The sequence below is a fragment of the Chenopodium quinoa genome, unplaced genomic scaffold (assembly GCF_001683475.1).
Source record: "Chenopodium quinoa cultivar QQ74 unplaced genomic scaffold, ASM168347v1, whole genome shotgun sequence".
In the NCBI taxonomy this organism is placed as follows: domain Eukaryota; kingdom Viridiplantae; phylum Streptophyta; class Magnoliopsida; order Caryophyllales; family Amaranthaceae; genus Chenopodium; species Chenopodium quinoa.
The window spans coordinates 4,498,279-4,524,392 of NW_018743405.1; the positions used below are offsets into that span (position 1 = coordinate 4,498,279).

At 34.7% G+C, this 26,114-nt stretch overlaps 1 protein-coding gene across 1 annotated transcript; it reads left to right on the top strand.

Moving 5' to 3' along the window:
• The first annotated feature begins 683 nt into the window (after nt 1–683).
• Nucleotides 684–24,916, top strand: LOC110738995 (probable inactive serine/threonine-protein kinase scy1). Its single transcript, XM_021919444.1, has 21 exons — nt 684–1,029; nt 4,658–4,753; nt 5,954–6,105; nt 10,627–10,699; nt 11,398–11,520; nt 13,222–13,330; nt 15,548–15,627; nt 15,827–15,908; nt 16,127–16,266; nt 16,384–16,494; nt 16,666–16,782; nt 16,943–17,032; nt 18,579–18,632; nt 19,334–19,408; nt 19,732–19,807; nt 19,908–20,007; nt 21,099–21,168; nt 21,540–21,601; nt 22,732–22,841; nt 23,496–23,774; nt 24,452–24,916. Exons 1-21 carry the CDS (start codon nt 904–906, stop codon nt 24,721–24,723), a joined length of 2,397 nt encoding a protein of 798 aa, XP_021775136.1. The 5' UTR covers nt 684–903; the 3' UTR covers nt 24,724–24,916.
• Nucleotides 24,917–26,114: the final 1,198 nt, after the last annotated feature.

The following is a 26,114-nucleotide window of genomic DNA, read 5'->3' on the forward strand; positions in this document are numbered from 1 at the left end:
GTTGTTTTTTTTTAAAATGAAGAAAAATTTGTGAAATTTTTTTTTTAAAATTTTTTTTAGAGTGTTTTAGATAGTTAGAGAGTAAGAGAGTTAGAGAGAGAAGTAAGAAAGTGAGAAATGTTGGCCGGGAAGGAAAAAACCGTATTTATATGTTAGGGGTAAAATTGGAATTTCAAGACAAAAAGGGAGCGTTACCCGGTAAAATACCAACTTAACTAAGGCAAACTTCTTGTTTATATTTATACTGAATTTTATATAACTATTTTCCCAGTTTTATTTTTTTTCTTAAATTTTTTTTCCTCTGTTTTTTTTTTCTCCGAAGGTGGGGGACAATGGTCCCCCCTTGTTCCTTCATGGGTTCGCCCATGCTTGTAATCCATAAAGTGAAACAAACTTTGGACGATAATTTTCCTTTTCCCTTTAATACCCATTCAAATTTATATTTCGTTTTTAAAATTAAAAAATTATACAATACAGTTCAATAATCACCTAAAACTATTCATTTCATAATACAACCAAAGCAAAAATACGCAGAACTATCGCGCGCGTAGCGAGTGAGAGGGCGACTAGTTATTAAAAAAAAGAATAGGCTAAAGGTTATATGTAAAAATATTTTTGGCAATTTTTTTTTTAATCAAATTTTTTACAATGCGAGGAGTCGAGAACGGACTCGTAAAAAAAAAATTAGAGTATTCCGTATTACGTATGAACCTTCTCTCTTGCAAAGGCTAAATTCTGTTGGTATTGCTTTGAATATTTTTTTTTTTTTGAGGAAAATTGCTTTGAATATTTACAGATCTCACACACATCATTTGTTCGTTCGTTCAAGTTGGCCTTGCACTACTCTCTTTCATCTTCAATCTCAATCTCCGAGATCGAGAAGCGTAAAGCAAAAAGCTAAAGATGTTCAAGTTCTTGAAAGGAGTAGTTGCAGGATCTGGCACTGGCGTTAAGGATCTACCCTACAATATTGGGGAACCATATTCTTCTGCTTGGGGTTCTTGGGTTCATTCTCAAGGCACTTCTAAGGTATTTTTAACTTGTTTCTGCATTTTTTTGTGATCAATTTCCTCTAATTTTGGTGGGTGATTGATTTTTTTTGGTGCCCAAGTTAGCAGTTGTTGTGACTTTGTTGATTTTAATTGAATTGTGTTGTAATTGCACTACGTTTTTGGTGTGAATGGAATTTTTATATTGGGGTGATTAGTGGGAATCTGAATCGTATTGTCGGCGAATCGTCATGTTAGTCGGAAAGTCTTCTTGAGTTGAATGTACTATGTTTATTGATTGTATTTGTTGTAATTGAATTCATAGTGTTCATTTTAACTCGATTTCGTAGTGATTTAGTTCGGCTCGTGTAGCTGGGTGGTATGAAATACTTGATTGCTGTGAATGGGTTGGATTTGTGGCAATTGGGATTTGGGAATTGTCTTGAGGGGTGTTTACAGGTCTTTCCAAGTTTTTATTTTCATTTTTTATTTTTTTATTGTTTGATATTCAAGCTCATTTCATTAGTTGGATATGCTGGTTAGAGTAAGACAATGGTTGTTGATTTCTCCTGCAGCTAATTGTGATTGAACAATGGATGGATGAATTGGGATTCTATGTTTTACTAGGATCTTAGATATGCAATTGCTATTTGGCTTTGGTCTAGTGATGCAAACTGCACCTGAGATGAGTTAGTTTGGTGAGGCGCAAAAGAATATTGCTGGTTGATATTGAATCGACATTCTGATTTTATGGGTTAGTTGGTTGCAGCTTGAATGTGTTTAGGACATGCGTGGTATCAATACATTTATTAGAAGAGTTGATTTAGAAAGAGATAGTTTCAAAGATATTTATTCTAGGGGTGAAAATTTCCTTCTAGAAATTTAGGATAATTATTATATAATTTCCCTTGTTTTAAAAGCTCCTATTTTCTCTTACTTTGTCCCCACTTTCCATCCCTTCTGTTATTAATTGGTTAATGAATAAATGTAGGTTTGAACATTTTAATGTTAGCCTATGGAAGTTGTCGCCTTAAGAACTTAATTTCAACCTAGTTAACTTGAGAAGGAAAGGAACGGAAAATGAGAAGAGACGGAAGAAGGTTAAAAGTGTGTTTTTTATTTTTTATTTCTTATATAGAGGATTGGTCTTTGATGCTCCTAAGTGGAGAAAATTACTAATGGATTTTGTTTCTTCTTTTAGAGAGAAAAACATCCAATCTTCAAAGAGGTCCAAGATAATACTTCCTCCCTTTTTTTATAGGTTAGAGATTGGATTGCGCGGGGTTTTAGGTGGTTTAATAAAAAAAAATATGTTAGTGGGGTAGATAAGGTTATTATTTTATTGAAAAAAAAGTGGTGAGAGGGAGTGAGACCATTGGAGGAGTGAGAAGTGATAAAGTAAGAGGGGGGACATTAGTGGGTAAAGATATATCATTAAATATAAAGAGATTTCCCAAAATAGAACTCTAGCTTTTAAAAAAATGGACGAAAATAGTAACTCTAGCTTATTAAAAAAAATAAAATGGAGAGAGTATATGGATGGAAAGGAGGGAGAGAGAAAGCGATGAGAATAAGATTACGTTAATAGTGGTAAGGAGAGTTTGGATTTGCATGATGGGGCTTATTGCATAGTGTTAGGTGAAATGTGGCAATTGATGGAACTAGAAGAGTGTAGGAAGTTATGTTGGAAGCATAATTGTAACTCACCCATTTCCTAAAAGTTCTTATATAGAATCTAGACAGTATTGATAGCTTAAGAGAATATTCTAAGTTCTTTCCTATATATGAGAAAAAAACATAGTAAAGTGTGGCAATGTTGTTTCATTTTGATGAATACTCTTAGATTATCAAACATAGATAAATGTTACTACTTACTAGCATGTAATTATAAAATTTTAACGATTTAAAATGTTCATTGACAAACGTTTCAAAAGGAAATGAAAATATCTTGTAAGAACGAAAGTAGCAATGTATAGGAGAGGAGAAAGGGTATTTGGTTATTCATAGGCTATGCTTGGATTGGTGGTAATGTATTAAGGGGCCATTTGGTTCGCACGGGGTAAAAAAGAATGGAATTAAGAAAGGTAAGAGAGAATGGAAAGCAAAACCCTTTGATCTAATTGTTGTTTGAGTAATATTTGGTTATTCACCTTCCTCTCTCTTCTTACTATTGCACCACCACTACACCACACCACACATTAATATAAAAATGTCACCCTTTATTGTCGCCACCCCTTCTCCTTGCTTCCATTGCAGCCACTTTTCTCTTCTCATCTTATTGTTTCATCACCATCATTGAAGCTTAAATTCAAGGTTTTAATGGTCAAATTTGAATATGAAAACTCTAGATCTAGTGTTTTTATGGTCAAATTTGACCTTTTAAAGCCATGCTTGAATATATTAAAAGGTGATTTCTAACTTTTTTTTTAATGTTATAGGTTTTTGAATGGTTGTTTTTCGGTGGAAGAGGGTTGGGTTTTCGATGGGGGGGGGGTGGTGGTGGTGTCGTGCAGGTGGGGCGTGGTTTTGGAGAAGGTGAGGTTGGTTTTGAGTGATTGATAGGGGTTATGTGGTGGTGAAGGTGGTATTTGGTGGTTGGGTTTGGTTTGATTTGTTATGGGTGGTTTGTTAGCGGTGGTGATGAAGGTGGGGTGGTGGTGGTGATGGTGATGAAGGTGACTTTATTATTGTTGTTTGGACTGGTTGTTATTTATGGTGGTAGTGTTTATGGGTACTATTGTGTGGGTGGCTTAGGAAAGGGAATGGAAATACTATTGGGTTAAGGAAAGTGGGGGAAGCAAGAGGGGAAAGACCGAAAGAGTATGAAAAAAATGACCTAACAAGCAAGTGAGGGAATCAACCTGATTCATTCTCTTACCCTTTCTTGAAGAGCCCATACCAAATGGTCCCTAAGGGAATAATAATGTTAAACTAAGAAAAATGTAAATGATTAGAGGTGATGTTAAATGAGATAAGGAGTTGAAGATGAAATAAGGTGGTGGTGATATGAGGAAAAAAGTGTGATGGAAAAATTATTACCCTCATAATGAGGGTAACGGTATCCCACCCTCACTATAGGATGAGTATTACCTCCAAAATGAGGGTAATGTTTCCCATTTCTTCACTTCTTACCACACCATCGCAAAGCAAATACATAATCCCCTTACAATTATACTATTACTATTTCATCTTTCCTTACTACTACTTCTATTTACTTTCATGTTCTTTAGTTTGACTTTTATTATCCTATTAATAACTTGTTCCCAATTCATGCACGTCTTTAGAAAGAGAAGAGTAACTTGTGTCAATGTACTACTTAGCTTTCAAAATCCATTTCCCCCTCCTTCCCCTCCAAAATGTTGACAAGATTCTTGGTGATAGGGATAGGACACTTTCACCTCTGAAAAGCTCTTTCTAAAGTAAGAATTACTTCTATTGAGATCACATTGAGTTTTACTTAGTGCCATTCATTGTTAAAGGCATGGAATATTGGAGTGCAAGTGCATCTGCAAAATGTTAGTGGTTTAATATTTAATATAATCTTTTGTTTGACAAAGATCAAATATGTTTTTCCATTTTTTTTTTATTTGTGTGTGTGTGTGCACTGTTGAAAAGTTATTTATCTGGTTATAGTTTTTTAATTCCGTATCATTGATCTATTGTTCCAGGATGATGGGTCTCCGGTTTCAATATTCTCTCTTTCAGGAAGTGCCCAAGATGGTCATATAGCTGCTGGCCGCAATGGGGTAAAGCGATTGCGGACGGTATGCCACTCACGTTACTGTATTCCCTTAAACCTATTAATTCCCAATTGTATTTTCATTCTTGAATAAGTTAATGTCTTCAAGTCATGGTCAAAGTAATCTAGAAAATTCTAATGGTGTTCACAAGCTAAAACTTGACGGAACTAAACAACAGCCTCACAAATTGAAACTCCTTAAAAGTCATTGCCTTTTACCTCTCCAAATGTATTGCCAAATTGCTAAAGGATTTATTTTTCAACTTTAACCAACCAAACTTTATTCATCAGTTCAATCTTTTCTTGGCAACAAACACATCCTTTAACAAACAAGGTTATACCCATATTATCCCTAACAAGGCTAATGATAAGTGCCAAAGAGAAAGAACTTATGGACAACTGAATTTGTTGTTTCTCCTAATGGCAAAACTGTTGTGACTTGGAATGGAAAAAGTTCTTTTGTAGTTGGGTATTCGATATCTTCACTTGTGACCCCACCCAAGTTTCAAAAAGCTTAGAGGACTGGGGATCATTCTTCTTCTGGATATCAGCTGCAGGAAACCCATGTGCAACTCTTTATCAAGGAAACCCAACTTCAGTTTTAGAATATGGATTCATATTACCATTTAGGACATTCTTGAATGTGTTCTTTTTACGTTACAAAATAAAATGTAATGGTTTGAAATTAGTTTTTTACTTCTCACTCCAATACATCTATTCTTTCTGACATTAAGCATTATCTAAGTTGCTTTTTTCTTCATCCACTTCCGCGTATTTTTTTATACTCAACAATTACTATTAAAATTTGTGCCTAAGTCAACTAGGAGCTATATTGTGGGGGCATAGAGAGTATGGACCTGGACATGACATATATGGAAGCATACTAGTGTCACAATTCAATGTGGATCAGGGTACACAATACAAACCATATATTAGAGAGAATTGAGGTTCTAGTAAAAATTGGTATTCAAGATCCACATATAATCGTTTAATTGAAGTATTGTCTGAATTTATTTTGTTCTGTCAATTGAAGATAAAGTCCACCATATAAACAGCTATCAAGGGGTGACAGGCATGTCTGGTTCTCTAGCTGCCTTGTTTGGTACATTTTTCTCCTTTGGTCGTTTGGTGGTTGACCATCTGTTTTGCTTGATGCTTCTTACTCCACTTGTTTTTTCTCAAATATTTTGTGTACTTGAAGATGCAGTTTTGGTTGTTTTTGCAGGTCAGACATCCTAATATATTATCATTTCTTCATAGTACTGAGGTTGAGATGTTTGATGGATCTAATACCAAGGTCACGATTTATATTGTTACTGAACCTGTCACACCATTGTCAGAAAAAATCAAGGAGTTGGGTTTAGATGGCAAACAAAGGTATGTGTACTGTACTTAATATTTCATTCATAACTAGAAATATATTACACAAGTAGATCCAAAAGGTAAAAAGCCCTAAATAGGGGAAAAGTTGTTCGCAAGGAAAAATTGAGTTCCTTAGGGAAAATTCTAGCCCCACTCTAGTGAACCTATGAGTTTATATATGTTTGAATGATTGGACTAACGATAGGCCTATATGCCTTGGATTTTATTTGCTAAAATTAAGCTTTTTATATATACATGTGGGTGTGTTTGAAATGACATCTAGAAATTAGAAGCATAGAAGAGTGATTAGAATTGTACCTCTCACTAATTATATTTTGTATGCCGTTAGACTTGTAAATATTGATATAAATATGGAAAAATGCACTTTAATAATCCCAACTTTGCCCAATTTACTTTAAATAATCCCAACTTTTGATTATTCTGCAATGATCCCAACTTTCACATGCGTTTTCTTTCTTCAAGCCAAATTACAGGTTACCTAAAGAAAGGGTTAATTTTTTTTTAAACCATTTATTTGACACGTGTTGCATGCTAATTGCTTCACCAAAATAAGAATAAATTAATTAGAATTAAAAAAAAAAACCAAAGACCACCGGCCACCAAATGTTGGTGGCTGTCCTTCACCAACCGGCAACCTCTACTTCCAAACCGCCCTCTTCGATCCCCAACCCCAATTTTCCGACCTCCCTCCCTCCCTCCCCGCAACAAAACCCTACCCTCACTTTGTTTATTTGCGTTTTAAGGCAATTGGAGGAGAGAGAAAGTGAGGGGGCTGCATTTTTGGTGGTTTTGCGGGTTGGAGAAGTGATTTTAAGGGTTAGGGTTGTTACAGTTGGTTTCGGGGGTTATGGATGGCGGTTTCAAGGTTGTCAGCTTTTGGTTATGGTGGTTTCGAGAGTTATGGGTGGCGGTTTCAAGATCGTCAGCTTAGGTTATGGTGGTTTCGGGATATGTGGGTGGCGGGTTCAAGGCAAGGGTTTCGGCTTTGGCTAGTTCGGGGGTGGGGAAAGGCTGAGTAGGCCGGTTTTTCACGGTGGTATGGCGATTTCTGGGGAGGTTTTGGGGGCTGGGCTACGGAGATGGTGGTTTGGGGTGAGTGACCATCGCCGACGGTTGTGAGCTGGTGGTGGCTTGGTTGTTTTTTTTTTTTTTTAAATTGATTTGCTTTAATATTTTTATTAATTTTTTTTAGTTTTTGAGCCAATTACAACTTGACATGTGTCAAGTTACCTAGAATAAGAGGTCATTGACTTTCGTTGACCGGTTTGAGATTGAAGAAAGATAATGCAGGTGAAAGTCGGGATTGTTGCAGAATAATTGAAAGTTGAGATTATTTAAAGTAAATTGAGCAAAGTGGGGATTAATAAAGTGTATTTTTTCTTTAAATAATTAAGGATCTTAAAAATAAGTCCAAAGTTTAAATTTTTTCTAGTGTGTGACAACCAAAAGTTGTGAACATTGAAGAATAATCGAAACAAAACCTCTTACTCTCTCATTTTTATATATATCTTATATTTAAATTGGTATTTAAAAAGGAAAAAAGAAAACGAAATCCTCCTTATCACATCAATTTTGGGCCTTTTGTTACTCCCTCCGTGTTTTAATAAGTGTTACAGTTTGACCAACATCTAGTTTTAGGCAATTTAATTGACTTGGATAAAATAAGAGGTAAGTGGGGCGGTTGAAGTATTAAAAAATTCTAAAAGAAAGATAATGAGGTTAATAGTTTATTAAAAAGTAATGAATGTAAGAGGAAATATATAATAAAAAATTAGTAGTGGGTTTAGATGGGGACCATGAGAGGAGAGAGATATAATATTTAAATGTACTTTTTTGCAAAAAAAAAAAAAAAAAAAAAAAAAAAGAGGAAGTGTAACACTTATTAAAACACGGAGGGAGTACTAAAGATAGGCGACCTTTGCGGGTTAGTCTTGTGATTGGAGGCTTGTTGCCTATCATAAAATTTTCTCTCTCTTTTTATTTTTACATTTTTTATTAATCTTTTTTGAGAGGAGGGGAAATTACATTGGTTTGATATGATATTGAGAGGACCATGACTGATTGAAGGCAAATGGGGTTGGGTAGGTGATATGCCCAAATGGAAGGGTTTTGCTTCAAACTTTTATACTAATTTGAGCTCTACCTTTTTTTTCTTGGAAAAATGGAATCTAATAATCCCACCTTTAGTCGGTTTTTCATAAATAATCCCACCTTTTGAAATTCTAGAAACAATCTCACTTTTAACCCCCATCTTCCATTAACAAACCCTGTCCAATTTTCTTAGATTAAAAGACACGTGTCAATTTGTAGTAGGTTTATTCTAATTTTTAATAATAAAAAAAATCCGCCACCGCATCCCCTCCCCATCTCCGCCCTTGCTTTCTCTGGTTACCCAAACTACCCCTCCAAGGCGCCGGAACCAAACCTTTGAAACCCGAATATCACACTCGCAACCACTGCCGCAACCGCCTAGCTTCCCTAAAAATCCAACCCAAACCATAGCCCATATCGCACTCTTGTTCTTCGCACGCTAGCACCAGAACCCCTATTTCTCCTTCTCCTTCTCTTTCTCTCTTCTGTATGTTTCTCTCTCCTCTGAATTCATCAATTTCCCTTTCAATCAGATTATTGAAATCATAATTTGTGTTTAATTTCAAACCAAAAATCGAATTGAGAGGCGATTAGGGCTGTCGGGGTTGAGTATTAGGGTTGGGTTTTAGGATGGGTGGCGTTTTTCGAGGCTGTGGGTGGAACTTTCGGGGTTGGGGTGGAGAATTTCGGGGCTTTGAGTGGAATTTTCGGCTGGGGTGGAGTATTTCGGGCAGAGGGTTGAGTTTCAGGTGGGTGGGGTTTTTCGGCTGTGAGTGGAGTTTTCGAGGCGGGGGTTGGGTTTTAGGGGTGGTTATATGATTTTTTGGCGTGGTTAGAGAGTTTCGTGGGTGGGGGTGGCGGTAAGGGGTGAGTGTTGGGGTGGCCATGGTGGTGGAATGGTGGCTTGAGAAGAAATCTAGTTAAAAAAAAAAGATTTTTTTTTAACCTGTTTAATAGGTTGTAGGTCAATGGGATCGTTAATGGAAGATGACGGTTTCTGGAATTTCAAAAGGTGGGATTGTTTATGGAAGACCGACTAAAGGTTGGATTATTGGATTCCATTTTTCTTTTTTTCTTTTGATTTTGAATGCTTGATTCTTTATATCTTGGAGAAAAGGCAAGGGGGCATTTGCAAACAATAAAGGTCAAAGACATATGAAAGGGATATAAGGAGAAAGGAAAGCAAGACCCTCCTTTCTCCTAGGTTGTTTATTTTTAAAAAAAAAGAAACGGAAACCATACAACCAACATCATCCATCCCTTTCATCTACTGCAACCACCGCCAATCCTCCCCTCCACCGCCATTGCCACTCCCCTCTAATGCCACTGTCACCACTGCTTCTCTTTCTCTCCTTTATCCTATCTTCTTTCTTGGATCTACTTTTTTTGTGGGTGAGATTTTTTAATGTGCAAAGTTATTTTAGGGTAAGTGGTGTGATTGTCAAACGGTTAAAAGTTGTTTTGGCGTTAGTGAGGTGTTTTTTTTTTTTTTTTTTTTTTTAAATTTTTTTTATGTATTTGTTTATTTATTTATTTTTATTTTTATGTGGCTAGGTTATTTTAGAGGTGGTTGGGGTGAAATTTAGGGGATTGGGTGTTGTTTTTTGTGGTCATTTGGGTATATTTACATTGTGGAGTGGAAGGTGGTTTTTGTGGGTGGGGTAGTTATGGTAAATTGGTGATGATGGGTTTTGGAGGTAATTAGGAGGTGGACTCGGTGTTTTCTAAGGTGGGTAGGTATTTTCGAGGTTAAGGGTAGGTTTTTATGGCTGGTGAGTGGTTTGGAGGGGTTTGGTGGGGTGGCATTGGTGGTTGGGCCGGTTTGCCAGTGATTGGGGTTAGCAAATTTAGGCATTAGGAAAATGGGATACGTGGTGGTATGATGTACTGGATGTTCAAATTTGTAGTTAACTTGATTGGGTGTAGAAGAGTTAAGGGATTAGGATGATTCATTTGGGGTTTTAAGGGGGGGGGGGGGGAGGGGTTCATAGTAGAGGAAAGTTGGGGCATGGGAGAGGGGTAAAGGGAATGATAATATTGGTCAAAAGGAAGGGAATCAAGGTAGTTGATTGCCTTTCCCTTTCTTTAGGACAATATGATACTGCTGTTTGTTTTAATAAATTTATTCGATGCCTTGTGTTCATTACAATTTTTCATTATTAGATGTTTGCAGTTTGGTGAAAGTGAATAAGAGTGATGTATTTTATTTTATTTTAATTTTATTATAAGAAATCCGACACGATTCTCAAAAATTGCTTTAATTTTTAATTTACTGCAGAAAAGGATGTTATTATAATATTTATGTCTGTTCCTAATTCTGGTGTCTTCTGATACTGGAAGTGATTTGATGTAGTTTTGTGTTTGGTTTCCTTTCTTTTTGATAACTTATAGCTCTAATTTTGTTTCACTCTTTTTTGGCGGCAGGGATGAGTATTTTGCCTGGGGATTGCACCAGATCGGCAAAGCAGTGAGCTTTTTGAATAACGATTGTAAGCTTGTAAGATTTCTCTTCTATGGCTTACAGCTTTAATAGAATTTGATGATTAATAAGTTTTATTATTATTGTCATTGTTATTTGTTAAATCTATAATCTTACTATTTGGGTGACTTGGAAATTTTATGGTGGTTGCATGACATTACTTTCTTTTTCTGTTATATTCTATCTAATTTTAATCTGTATGAGTGTTGCTAATCTTCCTTAAGATGGCTCTATTTTGTTGGCCTAGATATTTGATTTTGTATGTGTATTTATTTTTTGTGTGGCTGGATAAACTTTGTATTTATTGGTCTTCAGTGCTCACCTTAATTTTAAAATCTTTTGAGACGGTTTAAAAAAATATAAAAATGTTAAGATGTTGAAAATGAACTTTGAACAAATTTGGCAAGATTCCACATGATTATGCTTTATGTAATAGTATAAAATTGCGGTGTTAGTTATTGAAGTTTGACCATATAAGAAGTGGAATATTTAAAGGTATACAGAGGGTGTAATTTGAGCTCTATTGTACTTTTATTTCTGCCCCATGTTTGTTTGGGATATGAACCAAAATTCATCATTTCTTTGTCTTTGGGACCCCAGAGTATTCTTTCACAATTAGTTCATTGTTTTCAGTATATAAGTTTGAATGTGTTTACGTCTTTCCATTCTAGTCGCTGGCAATTTGATTTATTCTCCTAATACTATTTCTGAAACAGATTCATGCTAATGTTTGCTTGGGGAGTGTGGTGGTTACTCAAACATTGGACTGGAAGTTACATGCTTTTGATGTCTTATCTGAGTTTGACGGAAACAAGGAAGGTTCTACAGGGTCAATGCTGGTAATATTTTTCAGCGCTTAATTGCTCTCTTTATGCACACTACTTTTTTTTTTAGGATATCGAGTCCTTGCATACATCAAAGAATATTATGAGTTATATAGCACTATAATTGAGCTACTGTTTAAGGGATATTTTGAGATCATAGAAGGTTTGTGCATTCAAAGTACTTGTTGCTAACTTCCTCACATCACCTGATAGCATATCAGCCCTATCGAATATGTAAATTTATTTTAGATCACAAGAGTAATGCACAAATGCTATAGACTAGGATACTCAAGATATTTGTATGAAACAATATAACAGAGAAACAGGGGAAAGCTTGGATCTTTTTGATTAAACTTGAAAATAACGGCTACAATGGAGAAAGCTAAAGCTCATTCCTTGAAGGCTTCTGCTCTACAGTACTTACTATTACTTCCAACAACATGAGAAACACTATTACATTGCTCTCTCTTTTTATACCAAGCTCTACACCCTAACACAAGTGCCCTAACCATCAAAGCTTTTATCCTATTCTGTAACAACGTGACTGCAGCCCCTTTGCCACACTCCTTAGTGGAACATTTAACTTGTTTGTCTTCTTGTTGCTACACTTGCTGCTGCCCCTGATCTTGCTTCTTGTCCTGTTGCTTGTGCCTGTTTTGTACACCCGAACAGCTTGTTGAGGTGGATCGACCCGGTTCATAACAACAAAGCCATAAATAAAAAGATGAAACATTTCCTCAAAGAGAAATGCTACTGCAGTGTAAATATTTCTTAAAGAAAATTATTTGTTGAATAATTATTACAAGAAGAAGCTGACTTTGTAAGAAACTAGATTCATGAAGCAGTGTTTGAACATCATTATAAGAATATAAGTGTGTTAAGACTGATGTGAATCAAGGAGAAGTAGTTCATTGATGCTGTTAGCAATTGATGAATTTAAAGAGATGCATTATCATTGAATCCTTCTGAATCCTTTAAGAGAAACTTCCAATCTTTTGCTATGTTTTTAACTTTAACTGCTGCAGGACAGATAAGTATATGTGGTTGTGTTTTTCTAAATAATTTGTTTTTTATATAATTATTATTTTGGACAAGAGCTAGAGGCAAATTGATGGGACTGGGACCTGGTTATGGGGGATTTAAGTTGAAGAATGTGATATGAATTGATATTAAGGGAGGAGTATTAGGGAGTCAGGTTATAATAATGTTGTTAGTAGCTTGAAGGAGAAGTTAGATTGCTTGTTAGAGAAAGGCTCTACAATTAGAGCTAATTAGAGAGAGATAATCATGTTGAATATTGTGATGAGTGATAATTTGTAGTTTTGGGAGTGTCATTTCTCTTGAAAGATTGGCGAGGCTGTAATTGTGATGAATCACCTTAATTAGCATTAATTTAATCATATCTTTACTTGGTCTTCCTTAATATATCTTTTCAGTCTGTAATATCTTCGTTTTGGCCACTAATCTGAGCTAATTTATAGCAGAATAACGAGGCATATAAAATCAAATTCTTTTGTGTGTGTGCGTGTGGGGGCAACTGCAGTTACTGTATTTTGACAAACTCATAATTTTTCGTATCACTTGGGGTATCTTTTTCTGATTTTATCTGCAGATTGTTTTGTTTTGTTTGGTATTCTGAAGGCCCTCATATTACTTAAGAGTAATACCATATTGAATAAAACCGTGATTACTGATTTTTGTTCCTTCTGTATGCAGCAATATGCGTGGCTTGTTGGCACACAATATAAGCCAATGGAATTGGTCAAGTCTGACTGGGTAGCTATAAGAAGCTCTCCCCCATGGGCAATTGATTCCTGGGGAATGGGTAAGTTTCTTTCTCGTATTCAACTGCTTATCTGTGCTGTGAAATTTATGTCTGAATGTTAGACCATGATACACAGAGGGAGAGAGAGAGGACTGTTCTATATTAAAAGAAGAAACTTATTTTAAATTTAAAGAAGGTTAGAGGTTTTGTATTGGTGACCCAAGAGATTATACAAGGTTTTTTATTCTCAGTCCATCAATCAATCTATCAATCAAAGCCTTAATCCCATAAGTGGGGTCGGCTACATGAACCAAAAGTGATTATTCCTTATAGTCATCCACAAAATTTAAAAGTGATCAACCCCATTCTATTCTCAAATGACAGAAAAAAAAAAAAAGGTTGAAAAGGCAACCAGGTGGCCAAATCCTTTTAAGTTCCTCTGGAATATATGGTATATGGGTACATAGAAATTAAATTTTGATGAAAACTCAAAACCTTACCAGCAATATTTCATTCCAACATTCAAAGCCCGCCTTTTTCTATAGTAGTATTAATCAGTATCAGGGTAATAAAAGACAATTTGATGGCATTCATATTTCATAGCACCTTGAATACTAATATCATTTGAACTAAATGCATGCAATGCGTGATTCAAACTACTAATAAATAAAAACTACTTCCTCCATTCCAAATTAGCTGACACGTTTGAATTTGATACTATTCATAAACTTTAATTTGACCAACAATTGTGAATTATAAATATAAATAAATGGTCATGTGGGATCTTGTTAGATCCATTTTAATTTACAATAATATAATTAAAGATATTTTCGCTTAAATTTATGCGTTGGCAAAGGTGATAAAAGAAATGTGTCAACTAATTTGGAATGGAGGTAGTATGTTATAAGGGTCGATAAAAAATTGTTGCGCTTTAGGTATTTAGATGGACATTAAGCTCCTCATGATTTAGCTTTTTTAGTTATAAGCCTTATCAATACTGAAGCAAATACAATGACTCATTGGATATAATGGAACACATGTAAATACTGAAAAGATTGTTTACATACATTAAGCCTTCAAACTGACAAAATCAAATATTAAGTACATGGAGTATAAAGCACTGGAATTAATTGTGGAACTTAAAGAGGTTTCTGCGGTCAAATTAGTGAAAAAGACCTCAAACAAGCAAGCGTAGCGAGAAAGCCAATATTTTGTGTTTTTATAAGTCATAACTCATTTTTTGATGTGCTACCACTAAAACAAAACCATAGTATTGTTCCCAAAAGGAATTTGATGTGCTGACATTTTAGTTGGAGCTTCAATGTCATGTGTCATCTGTTTGGTGCAAGTTTTGAATGCAATTGTTATGATTCCATGCTCAGTTAGTTAATAATAAGTTAGCATATGAGAATGCTATTATTATAACCCAAGCCTCTGGGAACTTGGTACTGCATAAGAGATATGTGTTTAATTGTTCATCATGCAACAAACAGTTCTAAAAACTTGATATTGACAATAAACTACAGAGTGAGAGAATCTTTCTCAGATTTGCACTCTTGCGAGATTGCTCATATAATTGTATGTAAGAATAGGGTCATTACCACTATTTAGGATTGGTTTATTTTTTCCAAATTAATAACAATTTTTAAATCTTAAAAAAAAAAGGCTTTTAGATGGGCATCACTTTCTCTCTGTCTTTTCTTTCCTGATAATCTGAAACTTTTCACAAAAGCAAATCACCAAAAGCATGCTAACACTCAATTTTGAAAGAGCAAGCAAACCATTAAGATGTGGTACTGATATATAATGATGTTTTTGTGAAAAAAATAACACTTCACAAGTGTATATATTTGAGTATATTTGTATACTCTGCATAATTGTATGCTCCAATCTTACGATCTGATTCTGAGAGCCCCTTCCAATCCAGATATTCTGATTACATCATCTTCTATAATTTGAGGATTTTGAAATGGAATTGGTAGACAGTGTGTATGCCCCTTTTATGTATATTTAACCCATCTAATTATTTTGGAGCATTAATTCATCTAGGGGTTAGATTTCAGATGAGGTGTCTTCAAGGGAAGACGTGTAGACAAGCTAGAATATTGTAAATTAGGGGCTTATGCGTGGTGTTTCAGATTGTTATGCCTGTAGGCTTTTTATATTTGTCCTTGTTGCTTTTTTATTCTTTTCCTGGTTATGATAGGTGTTATATCTTATATGCTCTTTATCAAAAAATTTATATGTATATCTAAAAGTATGCATTACAACTCTCAGGTTGTCTGATATATGAGATCTTTTCGGGTACAAGGCTGAGCAAGACAGAAGAACTCCGAAATACTTCTTCAATTCCAAAGGTTGAGCTTTATATTTTTGTGAAATGTTGTGAATTAATAACTAGTTATTAACCTAAATAACAATTTATTTTTTTTAAATTTTAATTTATATTGCTATTCCTTTAGCACAATTGTATACTGCATGTGTTGTATTTGGCTAGTCTTGATGTCTTCAAACAGATGACAAATGCTTTTATGTGTTGATTTCCTGTTCTTTCAGTTGTTGCTTCCAGATTATCAGAGGCTATTGAGTTCCATGCCTTCCAAGAGATTAAACACTTCCAAGCTTATAGAAAATAGTGGTAAGTCCTGCAATCTATAGCATGCTATATGTTTGAGGCTAGAGGTTCAATTCGTTGTCAGTTTGCCTTTGAAAGTTTAGGTCTTTGTTTAAAAATCAATATAATTATATGCTCCTATGCTGTGTTTACTATGTAGTTTTTATTTTTTTCTTAGGCTTTTCTTGTTTGGTAGCCATTTTCTGTTATAACATGTTTATAGTATTTGCCCCATCTTTCAGAATACTTTCAAAATAAGTTGGTGGATACAATACATTTCATGGAGGTTCTTAGTTTAAAGGACAGTGTGGAGAAAGATACATTTTTTCGCAAGCTTCCAACTCTGTCTGATCAACTTCCTCGCCAAATTGTGCTGAAGAAAGTACTACTCTTGTCTGAACTTCAGTTAACTCTCATTTATCTACCTTCACTTTTACATGTTTTTATGAAGGCTGCCTTTTCTATTATTTCTCTAATTACTGGTTTTACTTTTTCTTAGATACTTCCACTACTAGCTTCTGCTCTAGAATTTGGCTCAGCCGGTGCTCTTGCTTTGACAGCATTGATGAAGATGAGCTCTTGGCTTCCACCTGAAGAATTTAGTATCAAGGTCATGATCTTTCTGGTCCCCCTGAATTGTATTCCTCCTTATTTGTGCGAGGGATAACTGATCTTTTATCCGCATGTTCAATTCCTGACCAATCTTTGGCATTAATTGTTGTCCTTTATATGAGCTTATATGCTATTTATTGATAGGTTTGCCACTTTGCTTTCTTTTTAGGTGCTACCAACCATTGTGAAGCTCTTTTCATCCAATGATCGAGCTATAAGAGTTGGATTGCTTCAGCATATTGAGCAATATGGAGAGTCATTATCTGCACAAATTGTTGATGAACAAGTATGATAGCGATCACAGCATACTTATTATGTTCATTTTAACCGTGATATGCTTCCCTTTGTCAGATTAAGCTATCTATGCTTTTTGCCACTTGATATAATAATATTCTTTCATTCTCTCTCTCTCTTGTACTTAATTTTGTGTTGTTATTTTTGATTAGGTATATCCTTATGTTGCTACTGGATTCAGTGACACATCAGCTTTTCTTCGAGAGTTGACATTGAAATCAATACTTGTTCTAGCACCAAAGGTATTAGTAATTATCAATATTTTCTGTCTGATTTTGAATGATACTCTCATTTTATGTCTAATTTTAGGAATAGGATTTGTATTGCTCTTTAGTTCATTAGCTGTTTGTATATTGTGCTCATAGTTGAATGATTATGAATTAATCTTACTTTTTGTCTCATATTGCTTATTGACTTCATCATGTGATGCCTGATAGATTTAGGACTGTAGAATGACTTGATGACTGAAACAACCAGTATTCTTTTACCTTTATGTGCTTTTCTAGTACATTTAAGTGGGAAAGGTTCAGAGTTTTCAGACTTTTGTTATCTTCTCTTATTTAAGAAACACTGTCAGAGAAAGTGGCAGATGACATCATACTATAGAGCTTAGTTTTCAGTAGATAGGAGGTGGTTTTGAGTGTTTGGGGATGGCTTTTCAGGTTGGGTGGTGGTTTACAGTGGGTGGCTTATTGTCTTAGAGGTTGAGTGGGTGGTTGGGTTGGTGGTGGGGAGAGAATGGGTTGGTTAATAAGATGGGTAGGTTAGTAAATTTAAATATTTAAGTTAAGTGTTAGCCATAAAACATCAACAGGGGCACACTAATTAATTATGCCCCAAATAAGTTACTTTAGAAAATGCTAAGAAAAAAAATCCATCAAATGAAATATAAAAACACGAGGCCTCCATATATAGTTTTCTATTTTTTTTTTAAATTTATTTTATTTTTCAAATTATGTGCATGATGTAGCCTTTCATGTTGCAAAACTTGTTTTATGGTAATTAAGTGCTCCATTGTCTCAGAATAGTATACTCATTTCTTTTGGAAGTAACATGGTAATGGTATTGTATCAATAAAAAGTAAAGTGGCACACCTAGAATCTTTACGTTATTAACTATTTGTATCTTTCGCTTATACATAATTTTGACCATCATTATCTTTAATTATTTAACAACAAAAGTATAAAAAATTATGTTTTGAAAATATACGATGACACTAATCCACCTTGGTAGCAACAATTTATTTATTTTTATTTATGATTTAGTAAAAAAATATTGTTGAACTATGTGTATGAAAAGCATAAAAAGTCAAAATGGATAAGGTATTGAGAGACTAAGGGAGTACCACCAAAAATCTAGGAGGCAGGTTTTACCCATTACCATTTTTATCTACACAACTCTTGTTATGAAAGGGACAAGTTCTAAGCAAGAATTTTACTAATGGGAAAATTGCTTGTCCTGGAGCATGAGCTCAGTTGATAGAAGCCTCCTAGGTTTATCACCCTCTAACCTTTTTGATTGCCTTAGCAGTGGTTATGCTTATGCTGCCTTATAATCCATTTTCTAAAGCATTACTGTAGCTGTAAAAGTCTTCTCTATTCAAAAAAAAAAAAAAAAGCTGTAAAAGTCTTCACATGGTTATATTCTTGGCTAGCATTTTCTTAAAGATCGTGTGATAGGAGTCTTTGTTGGTGAATATTATCTTTGCAAAAGTTTGTAGAGGAAGCCAAAATTGCGAGTGTATTCTGTAATTCATACTGAACATGACATTATTTTGATACATTTCAGCTTTCACAACGGACAATGTCGGGATCATTGCTGAAGTATCTTTCGAAGCTGCAGGTATTATTTGTTCACATGCCGATAGAAATTAATCCCTCTTTTTATGTTTGTCCCATTTGGAATGCTTTATTGGAACAAAGTAATTGTGACCATGATTAATCATTATAAGACAAAACATATCTATGGGATCCTGTTAGATTTGTTTCATTGTGTAATTTCAAAATATTGATTTTCATTTAGTTAATTATACTTTATTAAAGACATTCTTGCTTGTGGATATGCGTTAATAATTGTAAAAAAGAGAAATGGGATAAACATTAAGGAATAGAGGGAATACACTATGTTGGTCATAATCTATTTTGTTTCACGTTTGGCTCATTTGGTAGAAGGTTACTTATGATGGTATTTAATTTATATGTAACTTTGTTAAGAGAGCGCCATGCCCATGTCATGGTAACGGAACTCAATCCCCAAGAATGTATTTTTCTTCTCAAATTTCTCTTTAAAAAAAATCACCTTTAGATGTGAAGCAGATTTATTTTGAAGTGATGTTTGAGGGTGAACAAGCATTATTGTGGACATTGGCTTGATGCTCTCCTTACAGAATTAAACTATAAATGCAATACCATCCCCACCAATTATGATACTTGACCTTGTTTAAATGACTTTGGTCGAGTACTAAATGAGTTCCATTTTCAAGTTCCTAACTTAATAGGACTTCCTAAATCATTGTCTGATTTGTATGCTTATAAGTTTTTCAGGTTGACGAAGAGCCAGCAATTAGAACAAATACCACCATATTACTGGGAAATATAGCAAACTATCTCAATGAAGGGGTAAGCATTTAGGCTTTTGGTCTTTTGCTTCTTTCTTGTTCTCTTCTCAATGTATTTATGTGTTTCTACTGTTTCTGTATTTTATTCATTTTCAAGTTTTTATTCGGTTTGATGTATGAAATCAATTAATTGGAACTTACTTTCAGTCTGGTTCTGGGTTTCTGGCTGATTATGTTGCCTTTGGTTTGCAAATCCATTATCTGTGATTTTCTTGTTAGATTTAACTTCAACGTACAAATTGCAACTGTTTTCAATTATACTAAATGATTATTTTTTGTTGGTAATACTATTTAGCTTCTAACTTTTTTGTTTTATGTTTGAAGACAAGAAAGAGGGTTCTCATAAATGCTTTTACAGTTCGTGCATTACGCGATACATTCCCTCCAGCAAGAGGAGCAGGTATTGCAGTCAGTAGTTTTCCACCAAGTTGAATACCCTTTGGTTTTGTTGTTTTATGTAACTACTAATAATATGTTTTTTGTATTCTTTGTTTTGACAGGAATTATGGCCTTGTGTGCCACGAGTTCCTATTATGATATCTCAGAGATTGCAACAAGAATTCTCCCAAATGTAGTAGTGCTTACTATAGATCCTGACAGGTCCTCTCTCTAGACTTATTAATCTGTTATTACATCAATATTCCTTGTATTACGGGGTTTGGGAAATTGGGACTTCTAAAGTCCTAACGCAATGTATGTCTAGCAATTGTGTTAATTATCTTAATTTTTATGCACTTTATGCCCTTATTGGGTCTTTCCTGGATAAGATTAGCCCCATTAGCCTAGCAGTGCCAGATGGTGCTTGCAGTCTATGTAGCTTCAAGTTTCATGTATGCTCCACTTGATTTGCTAATGTAATAGAGAAGAAAAGCCTCCAAGTGATGATGATCATATTACATTTTGATAAATTCTTAGTAGAAAGTTCTTTGCAACTAACATATTTTTTTCTGTATTTATTTTGAAAATTAGAAAAAATATTGGCGGTACAAAAATTAATGAAGTAGTCGACTCCAATGGGGATTTGGTTGGAATTGGTTCCTAATATAATATTGTAAACCAGAATTAAGGGAACCAGCCTTTCCTCAAAAAAAGAAAAAAGAATTAAATTAAGAATTTAGAATTCGAATTTCCTGGTAGAAGTTGGTTCTCTGTACCCGGTTATATACTTATATTCAAGGTTTTTTTTTTTTTTTTTTTCAATCACCATCAATTTCAACTTCTATTTGTCAAAAAAAAAAAAAAAGAATTTCTTCTAAATCCACAATATCCCTTTCGACATTCTCGTCCGCCAAAAGAATGTATGTATTATGAGTACGTAACACCAAGTCACCAATTATCTTTTCTAACTCAACCCCCAAGGCGAATCCGATGCTTTCTGCATGCATGTATAATCATCTATTTTTTTTTAAAGAATAATAATAATTATTGTACACATTGTCTGTGTCTCATAATGGATCTGGAAACATACATTTAGGGATTCTCTCTAGTCTCTCCCTTTAGAAAACAATCATGCATGTGTGTATTCAATTTCATAGCAGCCGTAAGCCTTTATGGGTTGTGCTTTATTTATTTATTATGTTTAGTCATTCCAGTAATTGCATTTGAAAATTCACGGCCAATCAGCATTGTTTCTTGACTACATGGATTGTTTTTAACTTTGCCTTGCTGACTGACTTTCTTTTTTCACCTAGTGATGTGCGAACCAAGTCCTTCCAGGCAGTCGATCAATTTTTAAAGATTGTGAAGCAGTATAATGAAAAGGTATCTGTTAAGTTTCTAATATACTCATTTTTTGAATGATTATGTGCATGTGGATCCTCTATTTGTAACTACTAAGAAGATTATGTAAACACTGGCTGGGAACCAAACCTAACCTGTATGCATCCTGTGTTTATTTTATTATCTTTTTTTTTTTTTTTTTTTTTTTGGGTTGTGGGCTTGATTTGAGTTTTTCCTTTAAGTTATTATATTTAGTCAATGTTGAGTTTGAGTTTTTCCTTTAAGTTATTATATTTAGTCAATGTTAAGTGTCTGATCATGTTAATGTAGGGTTTGGTGAATGTCACATATAGAGGCATTCGACCAATTTTTTTTAGGTTATGTTAACCATTTGTAATCTATTTTATTGACAGGGTGATACAGGAGATTTAAGCATGGCAAACATTGGAACCAATGGAAACTCTAGCTTGCTTGGGTGAGTAATATCATATGCTACTCTATTTCTTTTAATTTGTAAAACTAGTGCATGGCCCGAACGATGTTTCTGGTTGCTACTTTGAATGTCATATTATATTTATTACACTTTTTTTTTTTCACTATTTTAAAAAGTTTTTATATTTCAACTTGGTTGTGTTTCTGTTGTATATTGAGTAACTTTAATCTTTACTCTTTCTATTTGTCCAATCTCGTGTATTTTGGTTCAAAGATGTAAATAAATGAATGTGATTAATAAGATGTTATTCTGTTATATATGAAAAGTAAATACATTATTGTTCAAAATCATATTTCTAGTTTTATTCCGTAACAATATTTAAAGTCTTTAATCGTCTCTTAATATAATTCAGCAGTATCATTAAACATACTTCCCTCGTTCCCCTAATATTGCAACATGGGTGGGGGCATGGATTTTAAGAAGAGGAGAGAGATAGAGAGGAATCATTGGACATTTGGACCCATGTGATGAGGAAAGAGAAGGAGAGAAAACATGTGCAAATAGGGAAATGTTATAATATTAGTGAAACTTCCTAAATTGGTAATTGTTGCAATACTTATGGAATGGAGGAAGTATAAAAAAATTAGTGCAATCAAACAATCACCTGACCTGTGTTTGCTGATTTTATATTTATAGTGTATTCAAAATACATTTAAAATAAGATTATTGTTGTATACAATGTACAATATTTTTCCCAGAAAAATGAATATTAGAGTTGCTGGTGTATAATAATGTTAAGGATGATATTATTTTGTCATTTGTACACACCTTTATCTCTGTACTTTCTACTACTGGTATGTTCAGTAGTATTCCTCTGCAGATCTTCGTGCTTGAGCTGCATTTTTCTTCTTGGATACTAATTTATTGGATCACTCTTAGATATTTGTTTGCAATGGAGTTTTTCGTTCCTGTGGTCTTATTTGAATTTCATGTTGTGTTTGCTATCAGTTTTTTATTTTTCTAATCATTAAAATTTTTATGTTGGGTTTCCTTTTCCTCATTCCTTTTCTTTCTTTGGTATTGGTTCTATTTCCTTACTGTATTCTGTAGCTACTCACTATTTCTATGTAATTTCTCTAAAAATATGTAGTAATAACAAATGTATGGTACAGATGGGCTATGAGCAACTTGACTTTGAAAGGAAAAACTTCCGAGCAGGCACCACTTGCATCTGGGGGTTCTACTGCACCACTTGCTGCAACTAGCTCTGATGCCAATTCAGGTGTGTCTATTGTCCTTCCTGAAGCTCAATTTCTGCTCCAACATGATAAATTGCTAGTGGGCTCGGCTTCACTTTTAGTCTTGTCTGTGTTCATTTTACATTGTAATCTGATTGGAATCCGGTTAAAAGCAGATTAGGTTCCAACTCTTCTAAGTTCTTTTTGCTGGGTTTTATAGTAAGATATGCCTGGTTTAGAAATCACAGGTCATATCATGTGTTTTGTGCAAGCATTTGTTGATTTCTCATGCAGAAATGTCGTCGTTATGTGCTAGGTTTAGAAAGGATACCATAAGAGCATGTGATGTCAGCTGCTGAACATTTGAATTTCTTTTCGTTAGTTTCCATGAGGAGTGGATGAGAACCATTATTATAGAGATAAACTGGAATGAACTTTTAGATGAATCTATAAGTTCTAACATGTGTTTTAGCTGCTTGTTTTGGGGTTCTGGCTCTATCTGTCCCAATCTATCTTTTTTATTAGTAAAGGCTCGATATATCGGTTATTCTCTATACATGTGTTGTATAATATGGGATATCAAGTAAAACTTAATCACATCAAATGTGATAGTGGCAGTATTTTGTATAGTTATTGATCTATGGTTGTATAGAAAATCTGCTTCCAGCAAAGTTATCTCACTTTGTTAATGGTTTCAGTTGTGGATGCTGTTGCTACTAGTGCAATAATGTCACCTCTTCGCACAAGTTCCAGTGTGGATTTAGTTGATCATCCTGTCCCAGCTTCTCCAACCTCAACGGATGGCTGGGAGGAAACTGAGAATGGGCTTGATGAGCATGATAGTGACAAAGACGGTTGGAATGATTTTGAATCGCTTGATGAACCAAAGCCATCTCCAGTCCTTGCAAACATCCAGGCTGCTCAAAAAAGGCCAGTTGCACAGTCTAAGCCTGCATTGTCTCAACCAAAATCAGCAGGTAGTTTGCTCTACACGTGTCTTGACCGTATAAAATATGCACATTGACCAAGTAACAGAATAGGCTTACTGTTGCATAAAAATTCTTGCTTAGCTTGTTGGTTAGCCTGTTGTTGCCAATTTATGTGTCAAAACTCTAAATTTCTATTACTTCAAAAATTAAAAAAAGTCAATCAAATTATCTTAAAACTATGGTTTTTTCTTAAACTTGTAGCTGTAATGCTTCATAAATTGTTGTATACAGCACTCTAGACTCTGTAGTATATAAGGAACTTTGATTCAAGTCCGCTCTTTGGGTGTTTATCTTAATTGGGATATTACTACGAAGTAATAAGATGGAATTTAATCTGTGTTTGAAAATAGAATTAATTGAGGACTGATGTAAACAAACTTTTGCTAATCTGCTGTATATTAGTATTTTCAAGATTGATTGTGAGCCTGTGCAATTGACTCGCATGTCATGTTTGTATCCTCTATTTTGTAGTGTACTGTCTGGCTGTTTTTATATTATTGCTTAAAAATTCAAACAAAGTGAAAATGCATAGAGTACCTCAATGTGAAACAAGCAATGGAGAAAAAGATGTTAGTGTCATAGATCCCTGATCTTATCAAAACCGTTTTTTTTTTTTTTTTTCAGTTTTGATAAATTAGTAACTGATGGATGTTTTTCTTTTTCAGCTTCAGGTTTGCATTCAAAAAGCACTGTGCGAAAAAACAAAGATGACGATGAGTTGTGGGGTGAGATAGCTGCCCCTCCTCCCAAGGCCACTTCAAAGTCATTGAATTTGGGAGCTTCAACGACAAATGATGATGACTTGTGGGGTGCTATAGCTGCTCCACCTCCCATGACAAAAGCCAAGCCCCTTTCTTTAGGCAGAGGTCGAGGAACAAAACCTGCTGCTCCAAAATTAGGAGCCCAAAGGATTAACCGGACATCATCTGGGGTGTAAATATGATAAATGAAACTGTAAGCTTAAGTCAAAACTTAGATGTGAGAAAATTGTTAAGGTCAGTTTTGTATAATCCCATTCTTTTTACTGATTTAATATATACTTATATAGTATACCAGTGTATACTGAAAATGTACTTTTGGGCCTTCAATGATACCTTCAGTTTGTTATATTCCAAGTAATATTCTTTGTTCATTTTTCCCCCTTCTAATAGACGCATAGTTTTCTGTAAGGACAGGATCGTGATTGTGGACAATGTGAAGCTTCTCTGAAGTATATTTGAAGTTGATTTTGGGTTTTATTTTGGTTCTTTTTTGTTAGGTTCTAAATGCATCAACTTTAGCATTACTAATAGTAAAGGAACACTTGTTGCTGTTTCTTTCCATTTTCTTTTTTTCTACAGTGTGTGTATATATATATATATATTAAATGGCTGATGTAGGGCCTGTTCTGCTTTATATTGGAGCTAAATTGAATTGTGAGATAAGGAAATTAGGAACTGAATTGATTGGAGGAAATTAAGCTGAAGAGAACAGGTCCATAGTATTGATGCATAGGTTATATGTATTTTGCAACAAATACAATAACAAAGTTATAAAATTTGTACTTTAATGGTATTAAATACTTAAAAAAAATAGTACATAAAAAATGATACATTGTGACTCCGACTTGCTTTCCCTCACTCACTCTCCCCATTGGCCACCAAATAAGCAATAACCATCCACCAATCTCACTCCACCAGCCACCAAACGAGCAACCACTAATCTCCTTCCCACCAGCCACCAAACGAGCAACCACTAATCTCCTTCCCACCAAACGATTAACCAGGGTTAATCTTAGGTTAAGTAACAATAGATTTACATCAATATCCTTCAAATTATTTTTTTAAAAATAAAAACAAATAATCCAAACCCCTCCCCAACCACCAGCCCTCCTTTCCTTGCCGGAGCTCAGCTCGGTGCGGCGGACGACGTCTCAACCCTCTACCCCGCCGGAGACCCCACCACCAACACCCAATCCCAAAACGACCACCCCTCCCTAGTTCCCGACCCACCCTCTCTCTTCTTTCATAATCACCAAATAAAAATCGTTTGTCGGAACGCCGAAATCAGCCATCCTCCCTAGCCAAAATCAACCACCCTTCTCCCTTCCCCGATTCCCTCTCGTTTCCCAAATTTGGTTTGAAATTTCTAGGTTTTTTTTTTGTGATTTTGGGGTCAAATTTGTTGACTTTAGGGGGTCAAATTTATCGAAAATGCTGATTTTTGGGGTCGAATTTGTTGGTTTTGGGTTCGAATTTGTTGGTTTTTGGGGTCAAATTTGTTGATTTTGTGGTCGAATTTGTTGATTTGGGGTCGAATTTGTTGTTTTTTGGAGTCGACTTTTCAATT